We start from the raw sequence: 27,880 nt of genomic DNA on the forward strand, positions 1-27,880 counted from the left end.
CAGAGATTATATCAACTGAAATGGGCAGAAGTTACAAGTATAATTCTGATGAATAGCTCACCTTTTGTTTATAACGCTATTTCGGCCAAAGAAATAGGAAAATTACTTTACTTTATTAATAATATGAGTAATAAAATGCACTTTATTTTAACATTTTACTGTACTTTCATGGTTATATCTGTTCGCCAAACATATAACATATTGTGCTTTGATATCAATAATGTATTGATATTTTTTTTAGCTTACTGTTTTTCTTTTATTATTCAATCAATCATAGAACATTTCTTTATTCATTAATTGTTGTCTTAATTGATTATTATTTGTTCACTGAAGAAAAATGATTTTGGTTTCATATCTATTAGTTAATAATTTCAGTGTTTGTTTATTATTCAACGAATTCTAAAACAAATATTTATTTATCTGTCTGCATTTTGCTATAATTCCATATTTTTTGTTTAATAAATTAATGTTTTTTAAAGTTTATGATTTGATATTTTTCCTTTAAACGTAATTTATAGTTTCTACTATTTACATTGTAGTAGGAATAAGCTCCTTCTAAGATTTCTCAGTTTATATTAGATTAAATGTTTTTATATTTCTTCAAAATGTAGTGCCGTTTCTGCATTTTTTTACTTTATATTTTCTATATTTCAGAATTAATTATGGCAGTCCTTAAAATTATAAATCTATACAACAAATGAAAAGGCACATGATTATTGTGATGATAAAGACTGAATATGGCAATAGAACCATTTTGTTGTTTACACAAAATTTGCAAATAGTTAAGTTTATTAGATGAAAACATAACCATTATGAAAGCATAACACTCTGCGTGGATGTGTGTGTGACACCATCAACTCTCTGAATGCTAACTTCCACATCTTGGCCATCTGCCGCATCTATGTTCAATGGATCAATTCATTTCCTAATCTCTATCTCTTAAATGTAAAATATAGCCACAATCTACATTGCAACTGTCCTCAATCGTCGCAAACCCAAGACTGTCCAATTATTGTTAACTGTCGTAAACCGTCACAAAGCCCATTGCCACTGCTAAAACTAACTCTAAAATATATTGATCAATCCCTTGTTCCCGTTACCACCAGACATTGATTAACAATTCTATTTTAGCTCTCTTTTGTGTTCTTTTGTGAACAACTTTCTTATACCTTTGTTCTGCTGACAAACTCATTTCTTCTTTTTTTCTTTATATTTTTTCCTCGTTTTTACTTCCTAACACTTGGAGGGGGGGGGTCATCAAACACTCACTGCCACTCCTAAAACTGGTTCTAAATGTATTGAATTCAACTGTCTGATCCTCTTGTTCCAATCACTGCCACACTTTGCTTAACAATCCTATTTTAGTTCCTTTTTTGTGCATTGGTGAACAACTTCCTGTACCTTTGTTCTGCTGATAAACTTATCCCCTCTTTATTTTTGTTATATATTTTTCCTCTTAGTTTTTTACATCCAAAAATTTGGAGAAAAGGGATAATGTCCATAGTATCAGACAGTATCCAATAAGAACAACCTGGTCCTAATATGTAGGCGATTCATGCTGAAGGAAAATTTAAATAAAATTATAAAACAATATTTGACACCTGTCCAAAACTCCCTCCTTCCCATATGAAAAAAAAATAAAGAAAAATCTGTCTGACATATGTACTGGTAACAGAAAGAACATATAAAGAACATATACTAAAACCCACAATCACAAACTGATCAAGTATTAGTTTTATTTTTTTTAAAGAAAATCATTTTTAAGCGAATTTTGAGGGGGAAGGGGGGGTCCAATGCTCTCTCTGGTTTTTTAAAATCTCAAAAGTTTGGAATTATTTGGAGTTCTCTCCCTTGTTCCTTCAGACTTCTCCAGATGGCATCAAGAGATTGTCACTCATAGTTAAATCATAAAATTTGATTTTCTTTTTTAAAAATAACATTATTTGGTCAATTTAAAAGATTTAATGTATGATATTTCCTTTCTGTCACAGATACATACATCATACAGATTTTTTCTTATTGTTTTTTCAGGGGGGAGGGGATTTTGGAGAAGAATCCAAAATTTTAATCCTTCAAAACGATTGTCAGTAAAAAAAAAAAAAAAAAAACATTGCTGTGTGGAAATAAATCTATCCTTAAATACATTCGGCATCTTGGATAACGGCCTAATCACATATGGCAGTTAAGCAACATTGAGTTTGGTCACCCATCTGGTACTGACCAATCGGGAATACCAGGTGCTGTATGTAGGAAGACGTCAACATTTCCTGCAAAAACCTACGTCATCGCCCTTGACAGGAATATACAAATGACTAGGGATTGCTTATGAATTTAGTATTCCCATAAAATTTTCTCTTTCAGTTTAACTCATCTATGGTTAATGTCGCTTTGGTATGGTATCTTAAAAACAATTTGGCTTTCAAGCATTCCATATTTTTAAGAATGATGTAAATGGGAAGGAAACAGGGTAATTCATACTTTTTTTTTTTTTTTACGTGTCTAGAGCGATGGGGGAATCCGCAGAAGAAGATGTCATAATAATAACAAGAAAACAACATCAGAAGTTTTAAGAGTTGCTATATTACAATATTTCCATCATTTGATGCCAGATCAAACCAACTGACAAACAAAACCATCCAACCTGTTTTGCACATTCATTCAGAATCTCAAAATGTCCAAGTTTGGTCATTTTTTGCACTTTTTACATTTTTCTCTTAACCTCCCTCTCTCTTTTTCGCTCGTTCATACAAAGAATTCCGTAGAATTATTTCTTTTTGGCAAGCATGGCTTTCGGGTTTGTTGCATATGTCTTTGTAATTGGGCCAAGACCAGCCTCTTTGAATTTCAGTGAATCAACTTTCTGTCTTTGTTCCATTTCAGAAGCCACTTTTGCATTGTTCCAACCTAGAATGAAAAATTGATTAAACTTTTTAAAATAAAAGGAAATGTATGTTCAAACAAAATTGCTTGCAAGAGCATTAATATAATAACAAACAAACACACTCAATAATAATAATAATAATAATAGAAGTTTGGACACATCTTCTATCCAAAATTTGTGCCAACCATGCAAACACATCAAATTCAGACTTTATAGCAATCCTCAACATCAGACATATACTTTGCTCTATTTTTTTCATCGAAGGGCATTCCCCTGACAATTGATGCCACCGAAAAGATGAAGAAAAAAAAAGTTTTTTTTGAAAACTATACCACTGAAAGTTTTTAAAAAATATAATTTAAAAATGATGTTATTCATTTAATAAAAAATCATAAAACATTATTTGATTTTCAGAAATCTTCAAATTATACGTATAAATTTTTCCATTGTCCACACAAACCGGAATCTCTACACTTGATTATTACTGTCCATTGAGCTCTTCAGTACAAAACATCCAAACTCAGGAACTGAAACTCACATAACTTCTCAAAATCAAAACGACAGAAAATCAGATTTTACAAACACAAAGGGCTCAATATTCTTTGTGATAGAGTCTTATAGCAAAAATAAATGCTAAGTCTTAAGACTTTACTGCAGATTTATTTATCATCTGCACTGATAGGGTTTTTCTTATAGATTTTGATACAAAATTTGAATTTGTATCAAAATATATTTAAGCTTAGAAAATCATAGCAAAAGTCCTTTTACAATTGTCTCAAAGCCAATTTTCTTATTTAGCCCGTTTTTTCTCACTTCATTCAAAAGTCAATAAAATAATAAATTGACATTTTCTTGTAAAAATTTTTGAAAAATATTTTCGATTGGATATGGACAAATTATTATCACATTTTAACTTTTTGTTAACGTTTTGTTTTATTTTTACCATCAAAATCTTTATGATCCATCACTATTGCAAACCTATAAATTGTATTGCTAATCCAAATATATAAAACAGTTTATTAATGCATTTCCAAGGATTGGATTAAAATGTTAAGATTAACCATATTTATTAATTATAGTGTGTGTGTGCGTGTGTATGTGTGTGTTGTTTTTTTTTTTTTTAAATATTAAAAGTGGAGAAATATTAATTGATGTCTAATACGTATAGTAAAGATTTCTCAAAACTCAGGAGCATCTGAATTTTCACAGAGAGCCTCCACCTCACTTCCTCCCTTTACTCTCTTTGCATAAAACTGATCTAATTATAGACCATATTACCTACTCTTTAATTTAGTAATTATGCTCAATTAATTAGTTTAGAAGTGAATCATATATATATATATATTCTATTGTTTATGAAGTAATCCTTCTAAGTATAGCATCCATCTTTGGTGGCTGGAGGTAGTGAATACTAACAGACGTCATCTTATCCTTTTAAGAGGAATCCTCCAAGGTATTACCTCCTCTATTCTGCATGGGTAGTATAGCATGTTCTGTTGTCATATCATTCTCCAATCATTACCTCCTCCAGTAAACAGTCGATGATACTATGTGTTCTATTATCATGATATCATCCGTATTAATTCCTCTTTTGTGGTGGACAGTAGTGTTTATTCATCATAATACAATCTTTCAGTGTAGTATACATTCGTTCATCATTTCTAGGCTTGTAAAAATATGCAACCAGATGGCGTATGTATTCGCTAAGGTATGTGTATATATAGAATTGAAAGATTTCTTTCTTCTCTCACTGTGACAGGATTTACATGAAAATATCAATATTCAGGAATTTAAAACGGCTCAACATTTCAACTTTATTTCACAAAATTATTTTTTCTAATAAGCAAGCCGAGCATGCAGGGTCCCTCTCCACAAGTGAAAAATTTACTTTCACCATGACTAATATTCGTGCAAAAAAAAAAATCGAAGACAAGGTTATTGAGAAAAGTGCAAACAGATGAACGGTTTGGGGTAATTTTACCCCTACAATGGCCTCTGCGGGGGTAACCAAAATTATTATGGAAAATCTGTTCTGGCAAAAGTTTACATTCATCATGACTACTGTTTGTGCAAAATTTCAAAAAAATCTAAAGATTGATTATTAAGAAAACTGCAAACAGACGAACGGGGGGTGAATTACTAGGTCCAATCCCTCCTTTGTGGGACCAATAAATTATACACTTTCTTGTTAACATACAATTATGGTAAGAAATACATAATACTAGATACGTGCAAAATGAATGGCTGAACCCTTTTGACCCCTTCCCTTCATTTAAAAATTCAGCAAAATTCAGGAAATCAGCCAATTTTAATGAAATTTTCAGTATTTATTAATTAACCATCACAGAACATAATGAATTCATTATCTTTTTTAAATTTTAGTCAAAATATATTATTTTTAGTAGACAAAAAACATTTTTGTAAAGTTAAAGTTTTAAGTATTAAAAAAAAGATGTGTGAACTTCTGCGCTTGCTTTTTATAAAAATAAAGCATTGTAGATGCTTTAATTTTTTTTATTATTATTATTTCAGGAAAATTACAAAATAAAAAAGAATTAAGAATTAAAAATAAATATATCAAATATAAAAATATAAAAAAGAATTAAGAATTAAAAATAAATATATCAAATATAAAAATATAAAAAAGAATTAAGAATTAAAAAAACATTTTTTTATATTTCAGGAACATTACGAAAAAAAAAACCTAAAGTCCGTGCTAATGAAACCAATATAACTTGAAAAATTAATTTCTCAAACTATCGATATTATCATTGAATTAAGCATTGTTTATTTAATATTTTCACAAAAATATAATTGAAATAAATATTTCTTGTAATTTTAATGATAACAATTTCCACAAAAATTTCAAATGTAATATTATATTTTTCTGGTAGGCATGATGGTGCAAACATAAGAAATTTTTAAGAATCCTTTAAATAAAAAAAAAAAAAACGAAAAAATTGAAATTCAAGATCACTAAGAAAAAAATAATTAAAAAGAAAAAGGTATTATTTTTAATAACGATTAATTTAGACAAATATGGATGAGCAAAACTGTAACAAAAAACAAAAAGGAAATAAACAGGATTTGCATCCTATCTCTCATATTCTTTTTAATTATTAATAAATTGTTTTTGCTTATTTTTTTTTTCAATGAATAAATTGTCAGTGTCATCAGTGATGTTAATTGACTTTTTTCATACTTAAAATGCACTTTTACTTTAATTTAAAAGGATTAATTTATCGTTACCACACATTTGAGAATAAATCGAGTCATGTAAAAAAGTAAATCAATATTCTAATTAAATAACTACTTTTTATTACAACAAATAGAACTAAATTAATGAATATTTTTTTTATAATTTTCAAAAATACAGAAATTAAGGTATAGTAATATTTCAATTCCTCTATAAATTTTAAAATATTCTGACATTTTGCACTTTGTCTATGGTTATGATACTTCTAGAAGTGTAAACTATGTTTAGTTTCATAAAAGTTTCAGATGGTTTGTTGTTTTAAACAAGTCTTGAGAGGTGACTGCTTTGCAGTAGACAGAACAGTTTCAGATGGTTCGTTGTTCTAAACAAGTTTTGAGAGGTGACTTGTTTACAGTAGACAGTTCCACAGAGCAAAATATTCTTACCTTGTCGAGACGGGGAAGAAAAAAAAAACATGTGAAATTCTTCCAGAAAAGGTTTAATATTTATGAAGCAATTCTGGTTTCTGATTGGTTGGTAGCAGAACGTGAATTAATTCGATTTGTCAGTTCCTAGCAGAATCGTTTGTAAATAGAATCGTCCGACTGTGTGAGATCATACCCCATTACAAGCCCAAAATATTGCAACAAAAAAAAAATTTTTGTGTGTGTGTTTTTTATTTAATTCAATATCTTAAGAGTTTACTTTACTAATTATCTTCGAAATAATCCGAAAAATCTAATATTTATCTTTTAAAGAATTTTTACAATGAATTTATTTCACTTCCAAATTTAGCTTAATTTTCAGCCAACACCATGAAAACATTTTTCATTTTAACTTCAGAGATTAACTTTAGGCTTTAATCTTTCAAACACAATCAAAAAGCAATCAGAAACCTATTAAAAAATTATGATAAGTCGACTTTCAAAATCATGCCCGTCATATTCGTTTTAATTATTAATAAATTGGTTTTGTTTATTTTTTTCAATTAATAAATTGCCGGTGTAATTTTATTTAACTTTTTTTTTAATACTTCAAATGCACTTTTACTTTATTTTAAAAGGATTAATTCATCGTTACATGTTTGAGAATAAATTGAGTCACCGTGTAAAAAACGTAAACAAATATTCTTCCTTTTTATTACAACAAATAAGATTACCTAAATTAATATTTTTATAATCTGTAGAAATAAAGAAATAATAGTATAATATTTTTATAAATAATAGTATAATAATGTTTCAATTTTTCTATAAATTTTGAAATAAAATTGACTTTCTGACATTTTGGACTTCTGTAGAACTTATACAGGACGCACTTTCGTTTGTTTTGATTGTGCAAAGCTTTTGCTTTTGGAGGTTCATAAAGCTATTTTTTGTACAAAAAGTTATTGTTTTTAAAATTTAATTCATTATCTTAAAACTTTACTAATTATCTTTGAAATATTCCTAAAAAAAAAAACTAGTACTTATCTTTCAAGGGATTTTTACAATGAATTTATTTAACTCCAAAATTTAGCTAAACTCGTCAGTTTGCAATATTGGCATGAAAACATTTTTCATTATAACTTTTGTAAAAAAAATTTTTTTTTTCCTTTTAGAGATTAACTTTAGGCTTTAATCTTTCAAATACAATTAAAAAGCAATCAGAAACCGAGAAAAAATATGATAAGCCGTCTTTTAAAACTATGTCCCCCCCCCTATCAGTCTCTGCCATTAAATTGCGTGTACCTACATAATACGAATTACATATTATCTTTCAAGAGGAGCAACTCATCGATGTAACTAATAAGGGCAATAACTCTGTCAATGTAAGATCCTTTAAAGAAACTGAAAATAACTGAGAATCGGATTCCTGTTAGTAAAATACGATCATCCAACCAACTTTATCAAATATTTCCAGAGTTTATTTTATTGGTACTTGTACAGTTTAATCAAGACATTAATAAATGAAAATATTAAAAAAAGGTTATATTGTACATATCCGTTTTGGACTGAAGATCTCAAAAAAAACTTTCACTTAATTTGATCAAGTAGTTTTTTTTTTTTTACAGTGGAAAAACACGTTTTTATGACCGCATGTTGAAATCTGCCATCTTTGAATTTTTTAACATGCCATGGAGAGATAACCCAATTTAAAGCGCCGACATTCCCTCCCCATCTTTAATACTAGCTTTCCTTCCTAAAAATCAAACCTTTTGCTCGGTATCATAACAAATTTTTTTTTCACCAAAAAAAAAAAAAAAAAAAAATTGAGGAAATTAAGTGAAATTTTTTTTCGGAAAAGTTCGTTCCTTAACGGATATATATATAACCTTTTTTCAATATTTTCATTTTTTAATGTCTTGATTAAACTGTACACGTACCATTTTATTTTCCATTAAAAATGATGTGAAAATTATTTAAAACAAGTTATTATAATTCTATAGTTGAATTCAAAATATTTATCAAAAATTAAAGATAAAAACCTGTTAGCTGAAAATAAAATGTGAGAGGGGAAAAAAGAAAGATTCAAAGAGTAGAAAACTTAAAGAGATGAGATGAGGCATCTATACACAAGAGAGCAAAAATAACAAAGAAACACACAGGCATTCATGCAGAAAGAATAAAGGTGATACGTAATAAGAACAAATGTAAAATAATTCTTGGTAAATAGAAATAGAAACCTTAATCCCATCGGTTTATAACTGCATCCGTTTGCTGTAAGTTAACCTTATTTAGGGATACTCTGGTTAGGAGATAAAATAAAATCGCTCAGTCTAGAAGGACCATTCAGAGAGTTTATAATTTCCGATTAGACCCCTCATTTCCTTAGCCGGCAAGATTTTAACAGGGAAAGACATTTTGCGTAATAGTATATTACGAAAATGAACCCGATTTTCAGTTATTGACATGTTTTCATTAACGGTTTATAAGGGGCGATAACTTTTGCATAAATTAATAGAATTATCGCCCTTGTTTTTATCAACTATTTTTCTTCTCTAAATATTTTTTTTTATTTGGATTGTGTATTTCTTGCCATTTTTTTTCTTTTTTTTTTTTTTTTTTCATGTTGACATTAAAGATAGAGCGTAAGTTATTTAGAAAAAAATAATTTTTTAAAATTAAGTTAAAATGTGGACAGCACGTGTCGGGTGGATGATGTCGTGAAATCCATCTATCTTATTTATCTCCCGCCCTCTCTATCTCTGACGCATGCAAAGTTTTACAACTTTGTCTTTTGAATAAACCTATTATAGACTGAACATTGATGTCCGAATAATTTTGTATCAACAGACGAAAATTAGCATGGGCTCACAATGATAATGGGGGCAGCAACTGTAATGAGAAATTCAACAGGATACAGAGACTTTTATATACACATCAGTAAAGGTATATATAACATCTATAGATTTATTAAATGGGGATGCAAAGAGATTTACAATTTAAGTTTTATTAAACATATTAAAAGCTCATGAAGTTTATGGGGAAACAAGAATTGATCCAGTCTTGTGATGCATTAATTTAAGATGCACATTTCGTGATGAAAATGGTCAACGTAAGCATGACTGATCGACGACAAAAAATATTTCGGATGTACATGTAACAAAGCCTCTAAAAATAAACATTTAACAAAAACGATATTTTTCATTTTGGCTGAGAACTGTAGTATCTGTTCTGATGTTACTTAATCTATCCTGTTCTCAGTCAGCAATGGTGAAGTCCTTCTAAACTGAGCCAATCTTTACTTTTGTTCCAATCCAGAGTATCCCTTTTGAGAGATGGATTTTCTTCATATTAATAACCGACCTTGCGTCTAACTCCACCCTCGTATATTGGCAAGCAAATAGGAACAAAAACGACAATACATTGCTAAAGATAACATTATCCAAAACTTTTTTATCTTCCACAATTTTATGTTTTACTTACTTTCTTTAAATCCTTCCACAAACCCTTTCTTTTTCGGCATCATTTTGGGATCATGTTTGATGATCTGTGGAATTTTCAGGGTGTCACGAATGATTGGAATCTTGAGAAACAAGACTTGTACTAAGGAGAAAGCGTTAGAGGTAAACCAGTAGCATAACATGGCCTGAAACAAAAAGAATCAGAAAAATATTAGAAAAAAATTTAAAGGGTTGTAAACTACAGTTTAACAGCCTTTAAATCTTAATTATCTCCCTTGATAAAACCTTAGTAAAATAGAGTGGCCTCCCTTTACCCAGAACGCTGCCTTGCAGAATCTGAATTAAACTTGTAATTTTGTTTTGATGAAAGATACCTTTCTTTTTTTCCTTTTTTTAGAAAAAGAGGTGCAATTATTATTGTTTGGTTTTGTTTTCTGAGTATAAATGAACATGTTACAGAAATTATGCAGATCTTGTTTAAACAAATTTTGTATCTCTTGCCCAACAATACTTCAAATAAGGGAGCCGTTCCAATACGCTATCACTTAATGGCGGAAAGAGCTCCTATTTACTTACCTGGCATCGGCACAGGTATTGTATTTAGTTTTGGGGCCAGGATTAGAGTGTAGTATCTTCTGATGCGTCACTTAAGTTTATTGGTCTTTGGTCAATGTAGGGGATACCCTTCATACTGAGACAATTACTATTTTTTTTTTTGGATACTGCCAGAGTGCCCCCTTTTGTGGGGGAGTTGGTTCTCCCTCACATTAAAAACGACCTTGTGTCTAACTTGCTTTCATGGGGAAGCAAATAAATACCTACTTGTATAGTTAGATACAAGGTCAGTTTTTTTTAATGTGGGGAAAATCCAGATACCATAAAAAGGGGCACTCTGGATTGGAACATAAGTAAAAATTGCCTCAGTCTAGAAGTAATTCTCCTCCACTGACTGAGGATAGAACAGAATATGTGTAGCATCAGAACAGATACTACACATTGTTTCTAGGCAAAAAAACTGAAAGAGTTGTCTGTCTCTTTCACATGTACTAAAGCAACACATTCCTCTGATGTTAACTGTTCTTTTACTTGAAAGACCACTTTAATAAAATCTAAACATTGGCGTCCGACTCATTGTATAAAAAAGACAATCATAAACCTGGGTTTATGTTTATATACATGCACCGACAAGTGAATTCTTGGCACAGAAATCTGTCTCTTGGTTGGTCAGATTTCAAGCAGGAAAGATGTGCCCAGGATGCCATCACCAATAGAGGGTGTTGTGCATGCACGGCATCACTTGGTATAGTGGGACAAGCTAGCTGTCTTTCTCTCTCTCTCACCACACATACAAAAGTCATCTGTCATTGACCACTTTTCTCTTTTTTAAATAAACCTTTATTAAAGACTAAATGCCTGTGTCTCGTCATAGTATCTACAAACAAATAAGAATCTGGATTCACAACAGTGACACCTGTGTATAATGGTTTATGCACGCATGGTGAAAATGTAATTAAAAAACTCGTTAACCTGTAGTACTTTATGAAGCTCAATTTGACAACTGCGATAACATCATTATCAGTGCTTCTCTAATTTTGGAAATTATGTCATTTGGAAAATGAGAAAGTGATCTTAAAATAAATTATTTTGAATTACGTGATTTCAAAGATAATATGCTTTTCTCATGGAAAGAAATACAAAAAAAAATCTGTTACTTTCAGCTCAAAAGAGAAAAACAAATAGGATTAGACTTACAGAAGGAAATCCAGAGATAATCGGTAACAGAATAATAGGCATCGCCCGAAACACCCATTTCATTGTGTGAGTCATTGTACCTGTCTTTACACCATCCACTCCCAACTGAAAAAGAGAGAGTTAGTATTGTTATTTACAGTTAAAGAATAATTAAAAACGTAACTTTATTATTTACAGATTTTGTTTTAAATAGATATTCACTTTTATACGACTTCAGAAATCTATTATGGACTAATATGATCAGCCATCTTCTTTACGTTTTTTAAAACATGTGGTCATGCAACAGTTTCCCCACATTTTGCGCAGTGCATTGCATTATTACTGTACTTTGCAAGAGTTTTCAAGTTGCAATAGAGTGCAAATAATGCAGTGTTGCATCACATGACACTCCTCTCCACATTTGCAAATAATCGAGTCAATAGTGTAGCCTGATCTACTCATGGCAACTTGTGACCGCCTTATTCCTGTTCTTGAGCGGTTTGAATGTTTTCCACATACGACTTCAGAAATCTATCCTATTATGTATCACTATGAATTTCCATCTTCTTTGCATGTTTTTAAAATAATGAAAAAAAAAAAAAAGAACAATTGCATCAGATGTGAATTGTTCAGTTTATGGTGGATGTGTCCCGGATTTTCTGGACTTTCTCACACCATTTTGTCTTATCGGCATCACTGATAAATCAGACACAATTACATCCTCAGATATTGTGTTTAAAGATGGCAGACTCTTAATTTAAGTCAAGAGTTATCTCCCTTGTTCGTCATACTGAATTGGTCGCACAACTCTTCCATATCAAAACATGCGCTGATTTTTATTTTTACTTGTAATTATTTTTCTATTCGATCATTTTTTGTAGTTTTTGGTATTTACACTAATTTTGCAATAACATGTAAGTACATCATAATGTTTTCACCTGAAATGTGTCGGCTTTAAAGATCACCAACGTAAACAAGCTCCTTAAATGTAACCGAAAATCGACTTTTCTTTTTTTAAATAATATTTGCAAAGAAAGAAAATGAAAAGAGAAAATGGCCCACTTGCAACAGTGACAAAAAATTAAAAACACTCCCAAGCAACACCAGATTGGTAGAGCTAGGTTAAATAATGCAGGCAAGAATTTATTGTGAAAAAAAAAGGAATCCTACCTCAATAGTGGCTAACAAAGTTGACGCCGTGAGTACAGGAAGTGCATAATATGGGTCAGGAATAGTGAGATCAGTGAACCAAAAGATGCCACCGGCGGTCATACTTTCGACGGGTAGATTAGCCATGCTTCGTAAGCCAATAAATACAGAAAGAAACACAGGCATCTGGTCAGCAAAAGAAAACGGAAATAAACGTGTGACAAGATATTAATAGGTTAACAAAGACAGAAGAAAATTCTTCAAAAAGAATACCATAAAAAAGATACTAATGAAAACATAGGCATAGACAATAAAATAGAGATTTAAATACGTAAATGTTTTAGAAAAATAAAGTGTGTGTACGAAAAAGAAGAAGTATGGAAAGAAGGTACGAAAAAGAAAAAATAATGTGAAAAGTCATGAATATAAAATATAAAGCATTTAAAGTATATATGCCATTATTACAGCTTGTTTAGGAATTAGACTGGGCTAATATTCAGGAGAGCTGGAAAAGCAAGATTATAACTTATTAAGGCCTTCTAGACCTAAAAGGATTTTATAAGTAAAACTAACTCTAAGTGTTTGTAATAAGTCACAAGGATAATTAAAGGTTGGTTTTAGAAAAACCAGGAAAATGTATTTAATTTTTACAAACACACGAAGAAAAAAAAAGATATATTAAAACTAAATTTAGATCAAATGGTTGGAGATTTTTATAGTAAAAAATCAAACATTTTGACATATCTTTGGTAATAAAATCAAATATTTCGACATATCTTTGGTAATAAAATCAAATATTTCGACATATCTTTGGTAATAAAATCAAATATTTCGACATATCTTTGGTAATAAAATCAAATATTTCGACATATCTTTGGTAATAAAATCAAATATTTCGACATATCTTTGGTAATAAAATCAAATATTTCGACATATATTAGGTAATAAAATCAAATATTTCGACATATCTTTGGTAATAAAATCAAATATTTCGACATATCTTTGGTAATAAAATCAAATATTTCGACATATCTTTGGTAATAAAATCAAATATTTCGACATATCTTTGGTAATAAAATCAAATATTTCGACATATCTTTGGTAATAAAATCAAATATTTCGACATATCTTAGGTAATAAAATCAAATATTTCGACATATCTTTGGTAATAAAATCAAACATTTCGACATATCTTTGGTAATAAAATCAAATATTTCGACATATCTTTGGTAATAAAATCAAATATTTCGACATATCTTTGGTAATAAAATCAAATATTTCGACATATCTTTGGTAATAAAATCAAATATTTCGACATATCTTTGGTAATAAAATCAAATATTTCGACATATCTTTGGTAATAAAATCAAATATTTCGACATATCTTTGGTAATAAAATCAAATATTTCGACATATCTTTGGTAATAAAATCAAATATTTCGACATATCTTTGGTAATAAAATCAAATATTTCGACATATCTTTGGTAATAAAATCAAATATTTCGACATATCTTTGGTAATAAAATCAAATATTTCGACATATCTTTGGTAATAAAATCAAATATTTCGACATATCTTTGGTAATAAAATCAAATATTTCGACATATCTTTGGTAATAAAATCAAATATTTCGACATATCTTTGGTAATAAAATCAAATATTTCGACATATCTTTGGTAATAAAATCAAATATTTCGACATATCTTAGGTAATAAAATCAAATATTTCGACATATCTTTGGTAATAAAATCAAACATTTCGACATATCTTTGGTAATAAAATCAAATATTTCGACATATCTTTGGTAATAAAATCAAATATTTCGACATATCTTTGGTAATAAAATCAAATATTTCGACATATCTTTGGTAATAAAATCAAATATTTCGACATATCTTTGGTAATAAAATCAAATATTTCGACATATCTTTGGTAATAAAATCAAATATTTCGACATATCTTTGGTAATAAAATCAAATATTTCGACATATCTTTGGTAATAAAATCAAATATTTCGACATATCTTTGGTAATAAAATCAAATATTTCGACATATCTTTGGTAATAAAATCAAATATTTCAACACATCTTTGGTAATAAAATCAAATATTTCGACATATCTTTGGTAATAAAATCAAATATTTCGACATATCTTAGGTAATAAAATCAAATATTTCGACATATCTTTGGTAATAAAATCAAATATTTCGACATATCTTTGGTAATAAAATCAAATATTTCGACATATCTTAGGTAATAAAATCAAATATTTCGACATATCTTAGGTAATAAAATCAAATATTTCGACATATCTTAGGTAATAAAATCAAATATTTCGACATATATTAGGTAATAAACTCAAACATTTCGACATATCTTTGGTAATAAAATCAAACATTTCGACATATCTTTGGTAATAAAATCAAATATTTCGACATATCTTTGGTAATAAAATCAAATATTTCGACATATCTTAGGTAATAAAATCAAATATTTCGACATATCTTTGGTAATAAAATCAAATATTTCGACATATCTTTGGTAATAAAATCAAATATTTCGACATATCATTGGTAATAAAATCAAATATTTCGACATATCTTTGGTAATAAAATCAAATATTTCGACATATCTTTGGTAATAAAATCAAATATTTCGACATATCTTTGGTAATAAAATCAAATATTTCGACATATCTTTGGTAATAAAATCAAATATTTCGACATATCTTTGGTAATAAAATCAAATATTTCGACATATCTTTGGTAATAAAATCAAATATTTCGACATATCTTTGGTAATAAAATCAAATATTTCAACACATCTTTGGTAATAAAATCAAATATTTCGACATATCTTTGGTAATAAAATCAAATATTTCGACATATCTTAGGTAATAAAATCAAATATTTCGACATATCTTTGGTAATAAAATCAAATATTTCGACATATCTTTGGTAATAAAATCAAATATTTCGACATATCTTAGGTAATAAAATCAAATATTTCGACATATCTTAGGTAATAAAATCAAATATTTCGACATATCTTAGGTAATAAAATCAAATATTTCGACATATATTAGGTAATAAACTCAAACATTTCGACATATCTTTGGTAATAAAATCAAACATTTCGACATATCTTTGGTAATAAAATCAAATATTTCGACATATCTTTGGTAATAAAATCAAATATTTCGACATATCTTAGGTAATAAAATCAAATATTTCGACATATCTTTGGTAATAAAATCAAATATTTCGACATATCTTTGGTAATAAAATCAAATATTTCGACATATCTTTGGTAATAAAATCAAATATTTCAACACATCTTTGGTAATAAAATCAAATATTTCGACATATCTTAGGTAATAAAATCAAATATTTCGACATATCTTTGGTAATAAAATCAAACATTTCGACATATCTTTGGTAATAAAATCAAATATTTCGACATATCTTTGGTAATAAAATCAAATATTTCGACATATCTTTGGTAATAAAATCAAATATTTCGACATATCTTTGGTAATAAAATCAAATATTTCAACACATCTTTGGTAATAAAATCAAATATTTTAACATATCTTTGGTAATAAAATCAAATATTTCAACACATCTTTGGTAATAAAATCAAATATTTCAACACATCTTTGGTAATAAAATCAAATATTTCAACACATCTTTGGTAATAAAATCAAATATTTCAACATATCTTTGGTAATAAAATCAAATATTTCAACATATCTTTGGTAATAAAATCAAATATTTCGACATATCTTTGGTAATAAAATCAAATATTTCAACACATCTTTGGTAATAAAATCAAATATTTCAACACATCTTTGGTAATAAAATCAAATATTTCAACACATCTTTGGTAATAAAATCAAATATTTCAACATATCTTTGGTAATAAAATCAAATATTTCTTTTCGTTTGTTTAAATACCTTTATCAAATTATGTGATACTATCTGTGCACAATATATTTTTTATTTAAATGCTTTTTTTATATTGTTTATAAGTTTGTTTATACATTGTGCTTATAAACAAAAGTTCTGTATGTATATATGACGTTTTCCTCCTTTTACAAAAGGGCGCAGAGGACAAAGGTAGGAGGAAAGCGTCATTTGCCAACGACCCCCACTTTCCAGGGAATCCCATAACCTGGGTGCTGCAGAGTGTGCACGTCGAGGATCGGTCTGCACAATCACCAGAGAGCATGCTGCCAAGAACAACCTTCCCATTGATCCTCAGAACTAGCAATCGCAAAATATGCATAAATATTATATTTTGATTCATACAGAAACTAAGACAAGTGCATGCAAGTACAGTAAAACTCCTTTAATTTGAACTTCCTCTGAAGTTGGACTTCCTCTCATTTGGACTTCTTCTAAACCTGGACTTTCTCTAAACTTGAACTGTTTCATCATTGAAATTTTATTAGCATATTTGATGCGGAGTTGCAGTAAAACTGTTTACATGGTTTAGTCAGATATTGCGCAGAAATGTTAATATTGGTACTATGTAATTAATGTAGATTAGCTATTGATAATTAATTTACACTAACTGTAATTTTTTTTTTTTTCAGTTTGCTATATTTAAAATAGTGTAATACAACCCATCACAATGGCTTGCAACTCTAAAAGAAAACAAGTGACACTGACTTTATTCGAAAAATGTCAAATTATAGAAACGCTATAGATGCTGGAGTTGAAAATAGCATTATATTGAGAGATTATAAGATTGGAAGAAGTACACTGTTTTACATCAAAAAGAAAAAGGAGGAAATATTGAAGGCTGCTCCTTTTTCTCCAAATAAAAGACATGTCAAAAGAAGGACTCTTCACAGACCAAAGCAAGTTGAATTAGATCGAATATTGCATGAGTGGTTTGTAGCAAAACGGAATGAAGGTGTAGCAATATCTGGGCCCATGTTAATTGCTAAAGCAAAATCTCTTAAGGAAGAGTTGAATATCGCAGAAGATATGAAAACCAGTGAAGGCTGGCTCAGGAGCTTTAAGAGATATATGGTATAATGGCATAAGACAATTAACAATGTCAGGCGAACAACGGTCTGCTGATACACACGCAGCATCAAATTATTGTGACAAATTCAAGACAATAATTGCCGATTATGGTTTAACACCAGAGGGTGTTTACAACGCTGATGAAAGTGGCATAAATTGGAAGTGCTTACCTACAAAAACATTAGTTGGATCCGAGAAGCAGAAAATAAAAGGATTAAAATTAAATAAAGAAAGACTATAAGTGATGGTATGCGCTAATGCTTCTGGAACTCATAAAATTAAGCTTCTTGTCATCGGCAAATCAAAGTGTCCCTGAGCATTGATAGAAGTTTCGCTTTTTTTTTTTTTTTTTTTTTTTTTACAAAGGCATCACCACATTATCAAGGCCCAGAGGCCACTCAAGGATAAGGGTTAAAGAGTGCACAGTAGAAGTTGGTCAATATAGTAATCATTAGTAATGAAAATTTGGTAAATTTAATAACTTATATGGAACGGCTCATCAAGAACTTATTTACCCTAGACCTGAACACAACCATATTGTAGTCAGCCGGAAAGCAGGAAAACGGAAGACAATTCCACAGGCGTGCAGTTCTAAGAAAGAAGCTTTGTTCATGGAATCTATGTTTAGGTTTAGGCACAGATAAAGAGTGGGGGAAATTATTGATAGTGTTTACAGCTAGACGAGTGTTTCTTGTGAAAGTTTGGCGAGGGGGGACCATAGATTGAAGCTCAGTTGAACACTTTCCATGAAAATAACGATACATCAGAGACAAACTCGCAACATCTCTTCTGTGAGATAGAGGTTGTAAGGAGGAGAAAAGGACATCTCCTATGAGGCTACGAAGTCTATTTTGAACTCTATCAAGGCAGGACAAGTCCTTTCTAGCAGCTCCTGCCCAGATGTGGCAACAGTATTCCATCCTTGGACGTACCTGGCTCTTATATAGATAGAGAATAGCATCAGCAGTGAGATATCTACTGGATCGATAGAAAGATCCCACCATTTTTCCAGCGGCCTTGGCAACAGATTTGATATACGTGTTCCATTTAAGATCAGGAGTAATGGTCAAGCCCAGAAGCTTGTCAAAACTTGAGGCCTCCTGAAGACGAGAGCCATTCATTTCAATTGATGACAAATGTGGATTAAAATGTTGATGATGTAAAGAGAGAAGCTTGGTTTTAGATGCATTAAAAGTAACCAGCCACTCCTTTCCCCATTGTACTACATGCTCAAGATCAGAGGAGAGAGAATTGGAGAGTACTTGCTCGTTTACTGTCTTAGATGTGGTACCATAAATGGTAGTGTCGTCAGCATAAATGTCTACAAATGATGTAAGGATATGATTTGGAAGATCATTAATGTAGATCAGGAAAAGAGTTGGGCCCAGGATGGATCCCTGAGGGACACCGGCATTAATACTGTGAGCTTCTGATTTTTGCCCCTCAACTACTACTCTTATGAACCTATCAGAAAGAAATGATTTAATAATTGAGAAGACTTTTCCAGCTATACCATAGCTAGCGATCTTATGAAGTAAACCTTTATGCCATACCCTATCAAAGGCTTTAGATATGTCAAGAGCAATTGCCCTAGAAAGATTGCCACCGTCGAGAGATTTGCTAATCCTATGCGATATAACTGTAAGGACATCTGCTGTAGATCTAGCAGAACGGAAACCATATTGAGTGTCACTAAGAAGGTTATTTTTGTTGAGATGTTTGATTACTTCTGTATTTAACACAGATTCTAGCAACTTACTCATGACGCACAGGAGACTTATTGGCCTGTACTGAGAGGGGGATGAGCGATCACCTGAATTCTTAAATACAGGGCATACTGATGAGATTTTCCAGGGAGATGGGAAACTATTCTCCTTAAGACAACGTTTAAACAGTTTTGTAAGTATGGGCGCTAGTTCAGGTTGAAGTTTTTTGAGTACTATAATTGGAATACCATCAGGGCCAGTTGCTTTACTGGAATCAAGGTTTTTGATTAGCTTGGCAACATCACGTACAGATATACGTATATCACATAGCGTGTTTTCTGATACAGGAGGAAATATTGGGGGTTGGCGGTCTTGGTCGCAAAGGGTAGAATTAGCTGCAAAGTTCTTGACAAAGAGTTTGGCTTTGTCTGATGCTGACGAGATTACCTCAGGTCCATTGATAATAGTTGGGATGGAGCACACGCTTCTGTTCAGGATTCTGTTTGCTATTTGCCAAAACTGGTGGGAACCAAGCCGCTGCTCAGCTACTTTGGACTTAACAGATTGAGCATACAACTCTCTTGCGTTCCTTATTACTTTCTTACAATGGTTGCTGGCAGTCCTGAAAACGGCTTTAGTTTCCATACATCTATTACGTTTGAAGCAGTGGAAAAAGTGATTTCTGTGCGCAATGGCAGCAGCACATTCTGGAGAGAACCATGGCTGGCTGTTAGGTTTTTGCTGAAACTTTTTAGAGGGTATGAAATGGTCAATACCTACAATTAACCATTCAGTTAGGTCTAATACTATAGAGGACACATCCTTTTTAAACATGGAATGCAGAGGTAGATCAGATATAAATGTACGGAAGCTATCCCAGTCAGCCTTAGTGTATCGATATACTGTACGATGAAGTGGTACGTCTGGGGACTTATTACATTTCATTTTTATCTTAATTGATACAACAGAGTGGTCGGAAGATCCAAGAGGCGACAGAACAGAAACTGAACATAGTTCAGGGCAAGTTGTGAGAAAAAGGTCTAGTAGGCTCGCATACTGGCCGTCATTATCGGGCACACGGGTAGGTTCCTGAACAATCTGAGTGAGGTCATAGGCAATGGAGAAATCATGACAGAACCTCCCCTCATCATCGGTCTTGTTTGAGTGGGTCAACCATTCGACGTTGTGAACATTGAAGTCTCCACATACGTGAATGTTAGCTGAAGGATAAGTAGAAAGGACTTGGTCAATTTTCTCAGATATGCTTTGAAAGATAGTAACTCCGCTGTTGTGGGGGCGATAGAGAGTAAATATAAATGCAGTAGTGTGAGCTAAAGCAACCCGGAAGCACATATAGGGTAATTTAGGATCTTCCCTGGAGATGTCCCTCCCACATGGAAAGCTATCTTTAATATAGGCACATATTCCATGCCCATGGCGATCTTGGGGGTCAGATTTAGAAGTTAAGTTAGAGTATCCTGTAATTGCAAACTCATCTAGGGAAATAGCCTGTCCAATGCCAGTTTCACTTAAAAATAAAAGGTCTGGTTTAGTCTCCTGTAATTGGGTTTCAACCTCTGGAAGGTTAGAACGTAGACCCCTGATGTTGGAGAAGGAGACATGGTAGTAGGGGTCTACGTTGGAAGTTGGAGAACCGGGTTTAATCGTGTATTTTTTCTTGAAACTTGTCATGATGAAATTTTGCCAGTATCCTATTATTCTTCATGAAATGGATGGATAAATCAACAGTTGTTTAAAAAATGTTTTTTGCAAGAATTTGTGCCAGTTGTCCAGAGGCGTTTTCTTGAATTAGGTAAACCTGATTCAAAGTGCTTGCTTCTGTTGGACAATTGTAGAGCACATCCTCTTGAGTCAGAACTAATGTCATCTTGCGGGAATATTTTTGTGTGCTACTTACCACCTAATGTGACTTCCCTCATCCAACCTATAGATCAAGGGATTATTTGGAACTTAAAATGTTCCTACAGAAATGATTTCATGATGAATATGATAAATAGTACCGTGAGTATAAGCGATTTTCAGCGCCATTTTGCTATCAAAGATGTCATATTTTCTCTCACAAGTTCGAGCAAGCACATTAACAAAAGCATGGGGTAAATTATGCCCAGCGCCAAAGGATTCTGAACTGAAAGAATCAGAGAATTCATTTGGTCTAGAAAAAATTCTTGAAACCAAACGGTTACCGACTAACCATGCTGTTCTTAAATCACTTAATGCAAATTATGTTGAAATGTGGGTGCAACAAGATGAAGAAACTACTGATCAATATCCTGAAGACAACTCCTATTCTCTTGACCCTAATGTAAATAACCAAGAACACTCTGATGAAGCAATATCATGGGATGATGCAGAAAAGTCTATGGAGACGATTATAAAATTTCTAGAAAAAAGTCCTTACTTTAGTGACAAACTATGTTTTGCAAGCAATGTCACTCCGAAGAGATATAATCATAAAGAAGCTACAGAACCAAGAAATTGTAGATTTTCGTGATCGCTTACGGAACACAATGGCAGTGCCAGAGAGCTCAATCGATGAAAATAGAAACTGCAATGAGACTCATTCAACGAATAACTAAAAAACCTGTATTTTACATAAATGTATGATTTCTGTAGTTGATAACTTAGGTAATAAATACCTAACAAGTAAGAGTAGATTTAATTTATTTTCAATGTGTTTGTTCCTGGTAATAACATTTAACAATTCTTACTTGCAATATATCGTAAACTCAACTTAATATATACTTGAAGTATCATATAGAAATGAATTTCATTTACTATTTCTTAATTTTTAGAAAATTAAAGTTAACTGCAGCACATTTTTTTATCACAAACTTGAACAGCATCCTCTAATTTGAATGAAGCGGATGTTCAAATTATAGGAGTTATATTGTATTATGTTTTTCCAAACAGTTCACTTCTTGTCAGTAAAGAAAAAAAATACTCGATCTGAGATTGAAATCAAACCAAAACCTAAAGACAGAGAGTCAAGTATGATAACCATTAGATGAGCTTCACACGATTTTTAAAAAGTGTTTTCAAACCTACTTATTCTTAATATAAGGAAACTGTGATGTTTCAGGATCGTGCACACGCAGTCGTGAGACTGTTGAAAAACAAATAAAAATCCGATGACCCCCCCCCCAAGTACCAATTTTTCAATTTTAACCCCTTAGCAGCTGGATGAAAACTGATTAAAAAGTTTTCCACATGTCAGAATAACCTACATTTCAAATTTCAAGTCTGTATATCAAAACATTGAGTATATAGGTTGAGAAGTGTTATCACACACATATTCTCACTTTTAATGGAAAATAAAATGGTACGTGTACAGTTTAATCAAAACATTAAAAAATGAAAATATTGAAAAAAGGTTATATATGTATCTGTTATGGAACAAACTTCTTTGAAAAAAAATTTCACTTAATTTCATCAAGTATTTTTTGTTTTTTTACGGTGAAAAAACAATTTGTTATGATACCAAGCAAAAGGTTCGATTTTTAGGAAGGTGATATAATGGACTGATCCAACACCCCTCAAATGAATGGACTGTTACGTCTATAAAAAGACAAGCAAACTCTCCTCACGTGGGAGACAGAATTTAGTACTAAGCGGTCAATGGACGCTTAGAAATGTGTGTACCTTTTTACCTAAATAAACCCTTTCTGTACAACTCCAGTAATGACTTGTTATTCATATAATCTACGATATAACAACTGGCGACGAAGAATTCGAACGAAACTCACTAAAAAACAAAGCGAAGGAATAAGTACACAAGAGGATTAACGAGCAGAAAACAAAAAACAAAAGAAATCCAAAGAAGGAAGAAGAAAAAAAAAAAGGAAAAACTTCGACAGAGCCAACATTTAAAAAGTAAGTGTTTCAGTCGGTTACAGTCCAAAAAAAAAAAAAAGAAATTGACATTTTGAAGCGAACATTTTTTTGAAAAGAAATTTAAAAAAAAAAAAAAAAAGTGTCCATTTCAAGTTTTATTCGGCTGGAAGTGTTTTTTTTTTTTTTCTCTTCGGAAGGACATTGTGCTTGTAATTCATTGAATTTATAGGACATATGAGTTAATCTTTTGTTTAATTGTGTGGTTTTGTAAAAAAAATTTTTTTTAACATGGAGCAATTAGCGGAATTCACTAGAACTATGCAATCGGCATTGTTTGCACAACAAAAACAAATGGAATTACTTCAGCAACATCAATTGAAGCAAAGCGAAATACTACAGAGTATTTTAACGCAGCAGAAAGACTGTCGTTTCATGCCTGAAGGAATAGCAAATTCTTTATCCGAATTTGTATACGAGCCGACAAATGGGTTAACTTTTCCGGCATATTTTCGGAGATACGAAAATATTTTTGCTAAGAGATGTCAGTCTTGGACATACGAAGAGAAGATTATCCTTCTTCTTCAAAAACTTGGATCTCAGGAAAATACAAAGTATACAAATTTTATCCTGCCAAAGAAACCTCAAGAGATTTCTTTTAGTGAAACAATAAAAATATTGTCAAACATTTTCAGTGAACGAGATAGTCTATTCTATACACGTTATAAATGTTTAAATATCACGAAGCAGGAGGACGAAGATTTTATTACTTATGCAGGGAAAGTGAATGCTCATTGTGAATCCTTTAAATTAAAAGACCTCAAAGAGGATATGTTTAAAAGTCTAATCTTTGTGCAAGGTTTAACAGCCTCTAAAGATAAGGATATTCGTTCAAGGATATTATCCATTATGAACCAAGACACAGAAATAACGTTACAAAAAGTTACGGAAGAGTGTCAGAAACTGCTAAATTTAAAGCAGGACAATACAAGCATCGAAGGAAAAAATTTTGAAGAAAAAAATATGGAAAAAAAAATGGAAAGGGTGATGAAATGTGCACACGAAAAATCCTGTAAGACATGTGGGGGAAAAAACCACTTCACTAAAGATTGTTACTTTAAATACAAAATATGTAACAAATGTAATAAAAAAGGCCATAAATCAACGGTATGCAGGAAAGGAAAATACCGAAAAGCAGAAATAAAGACCATTGGTTCTAAAAATTAGTCTAGGTGTGATAAAAGAAAATATATTAAAATTAAAATTAATGGCTGTAATGTGAACTGTCTTCTAGATACGGGAAGCGACATAAGTATAATTGACGAAGTAACTTGGAAGAAAATTGGGTTTCCAAAGTTACAAAATACAAAAAAAATTGCCAGAAGTGTGTCTGGAAATAAACTAAAATTTAAGGGTGAATTTTTTACCAATGTGTCTCTAAAGGAGAATGCTGTGAGAACCAAGTTATATGTCGTACCGGGGAAAAATTCTAATTTGTTCGGTATAGACTTAATGATTCTTTTTAATTTATGGGAAAAACCCATAAGCTCATTTTGCAATAAAGTAAGTCTGGCGAGTTTAGAAAAGTCTAAACTACCAGGAAAGTTTATTGACGAATTAAAAAAAGATTTTAAAGAGGTATTCTCTGAAGGTTTAGGTTGCTGCACGAAAACGGAGGTGAAATTTGAACTAAAGGACAAGGCTAAACCAGTTTTCAAACCCAAAAGAAAGGTTCCATATTCAGCATTAGAAACTATAGAGAAAGAATTAAAGAGACTTCAAAATATTGGAGTAATAGAAAAAGTGGACTACTCGGAATGGGCTTCACCCACGGTTTACGTTAAGAAGAAAAATAATAAAATCAGGGTATGCGCGGACTTTTCGACAGGTCTAAATGATTGTCTCAAGGAGCATAACTACCCGCTTCCTACCCCAGAGGAAATTTTTTCGAAGTTAAGCGGAGGAAAAATTTTTACAAAAATTGATTTGTCTGAAGCGTATTGGCAAGTAAAAGTCCAGGAAGATTGTGCTAAGTACCTGACATTAAATACCCATAAAGGACTATTTTCACTAAAACGTTTGCCTTTTGGTTTAAAAGTAGCCCCAAATTTGTTCCAACAAATTATGGATACAGTGCTAGCAGGTTTGGATTTTGCTATGGCTTATCTAGATGACATCCTTATAAGAAGTAAAAATGTGGAAGAGCATAAAATCCACATTGGCAAAGTATTCGAGAGAATATCAAACTATGGATTGAAAGTGGCTCTCGAAAAATGTAATTTTGGGATGGACAAAATTGAATATTTGGGACAAGTGATTGATCGAAATGGTAGAAAACCTAATCCTAATAGGACTGAAGCAATCAAAAACATGCCTAGACCAGAAAATATAGTGCAGCTACAGTCATTTTTGGGACTAGCAAATTATTATAATTCTTATATCCCAAATATGCATGAACTAAGAGCACCTTTAAACGAATTATTGAAAAAGAAGAAAAAATGGCTTTGGACAAAAGAATGTGATGAAGCATTCCTAAAGATTAAAAAATGTCTGTTATCGGATTTAGCACTAGCTCACTACGGTCCGAAAAAAGAATTAATTGTAGCAGCAAATGCGAGCGAATACGGTTTAGGTGCTGTGCTACTACACAGACTCAAAGATGGATCGACTAAACCAATTATTCATGCCTCAAGGGTTTTGCTACCCGCAGAAAAAAATTATAGTCAGATAGAAAAAGAAGGTCTGGCAATTGTATACGTCATGAGGAAATTTCATAGGTTCATCCATGGAAGATTTTTTATCTTGGAAACGGACCACAAACCTTTGTTATCGATTTTTGGTTCTAAAAAAGGAGTTCCTACTCATACGGCTAATAGGTTACAAAGATGGAGCATGATTCTGTTAAACTACAATTTTAAAATGAAACACCTAGCATCCAGCAAAATTGCACACGCAGATGGGTTGTCCAGCTTGATCCCAAATAAAACTGAATTACTTGAAGAAACTGTTATAGCTGCACTAAAAGAAGAAAATGAACTAACAGATATATTAATAAATACTGTTAGGGAACTTCCGGTAACACTTGAGAAAATAAAGAAAGCAGCAAGAACAGATGAATACATTAACAAGATAAAAAAAACAAGTGAGACAAAAAGAAAAGAAGAGGAAAGGATTAACCGTTTTTCCATTTTCAAAGTGTGATGAAACTCTAATGTACGCAGATAGAGTGGTAATACCTCAAGTATTACAGAAGAGAATTTTAAAAGAATTCCACATGGGACATCCTGGAATCTCCAGAATGAAAGCACTAATGAGAGCATATACGTACTGGCCTGGAATGGATCAGGACATAGAAAAAATGATAAAATTATGTAAGGGTTGCTAACTAGCAGCAAAAGCGCCGCCCATTAAGACGCAAACTTGGCCTAAAACAGATATACCATGGATGCGGATCCATATAGATTATGCAGGACCTCTAAAAGGATATTATTACCTGGTAATAGTAGATAGCATGTCGAAATGGCCAGAAATTTTTAAATTCAAACATCCTACAGCGGCAAACACAATAAAGGCGTTGGACGAGGTATTTGGGCGTTTTGGCGTACCAAAAACAATTGTTAGTGATAATGGCACCATGTTCAAAGGTCAAGAATTTAAGATCTATTGTGAGTCACTGGCCATAGAGCATGTCACAACACCAACTTATAGCCCTCGATCTAACGGACAAGCTGAAAGATTTGTCGATACGTTTAAACGAGCGTTAAAAAAGAACGATAACATCGACACGGAAGAAAAAAGTCTTCAGAAATTTTTAGCAGTGTACAGGATAACGCCTAATCCGAATACAAATGCAAATTTATCCCCAGCGGAAATAATGTTTGCCAGAAAAGTGCGCTCTGTGTTCAACCGGTTAATTCTGAGTAAAAAAGTAAAAAAAAGTGTAAAAGATAATGGACGATACAAGATATACAAGGACGGGGATAAAGTTTTTTTCAACAATTATCGGGCAGGGAAGAGTTTTTGGGAAGAAGGCGTAATCTCAAAAAGAATTGGAAGAATGGTCTACATTATAAAAGGTCAGACATTTTCCCACAAAAAACATATAAACCAACTCAGACCCCGATATATTGAAATAGTTAAAAACAATGAAGTACCGATGGAAGTACTGTATGACAGTTTTCACATAGAGCCTCCAAAAAAGGAAGCACCAGTAACTGAAAATACAAGTCACTCTCCAAAATCCAAAAATTCGCAAACGCAAATTTTAAGAAGTGAAAGAAAAAGAACTGAATTTTTTGGACAAAGTCAAAAAAGAAAAAAATGGTGAAACGAAATTCTAGGGAAGAATTTAGCTTGGGAGGAAGGTGATATAATGGACTGATCCAACACCCCTCAAATGAATGGACTGCTACGTCTATAAAAAGACAAGCAAACTCTCCTCACGTGGGA

General features: G+C 31.5%; 1 protein-coding gene across 1 annotated transcript in view; it reads right to left on the reverse strand.

Moving 5' to 3' along the window:
* Positions 1 to 2,560: 2,560 nt before the first annotated feature.
* LOC145293908 (mitochondrial inner membrane protein OXA1L-like) overlaps positions 2,561 to 27,880 on the reverse strand; it is a 50,327-nt gene continuing 25,007 nt past the window's right edge. The window contains exons 6-9 of the mRNA XM_080140713.1: positions 12,862 to 13,026; positions 11,713 to 11,817; positions 9,983 to 10,145; positions 2,561 to 2,904 (exon numbers count right to left, since the gene is read on the reverse strand). Of these exons, the coding sequence (XP_079996839.1) occupies positions 2,765 to 2,904; positions 9,983 to 10,145; positions 11,713 to 11,817; positions 12,862 to 13,026 (573 nt within the window). The 3' untranslated portion in view covers positions 2,561 to 2,764. The remainder of the gene's footprint in view (positions 2,905 to 9,982; positions 10,146 to 11,712; positions 11,818 to 12,861; positions 13,027 to 27,880) is intronic.

This window comes from Euprymna scolopes, chromosome 15 (genome assembly GCF_053919585.1).
Source record: "Euprymna scolopes isolate OS-2025 chromosome 15, ASM5391958v1, whole genome shotgun sequence".
Taxonomy (NCBI): domain Eukaryota; kingdom Metazoa; phylum Mollusca; class Cephalopoda; order Sepiida; family Sepiolidae; genus Euprymna; species Euprymna scolopes.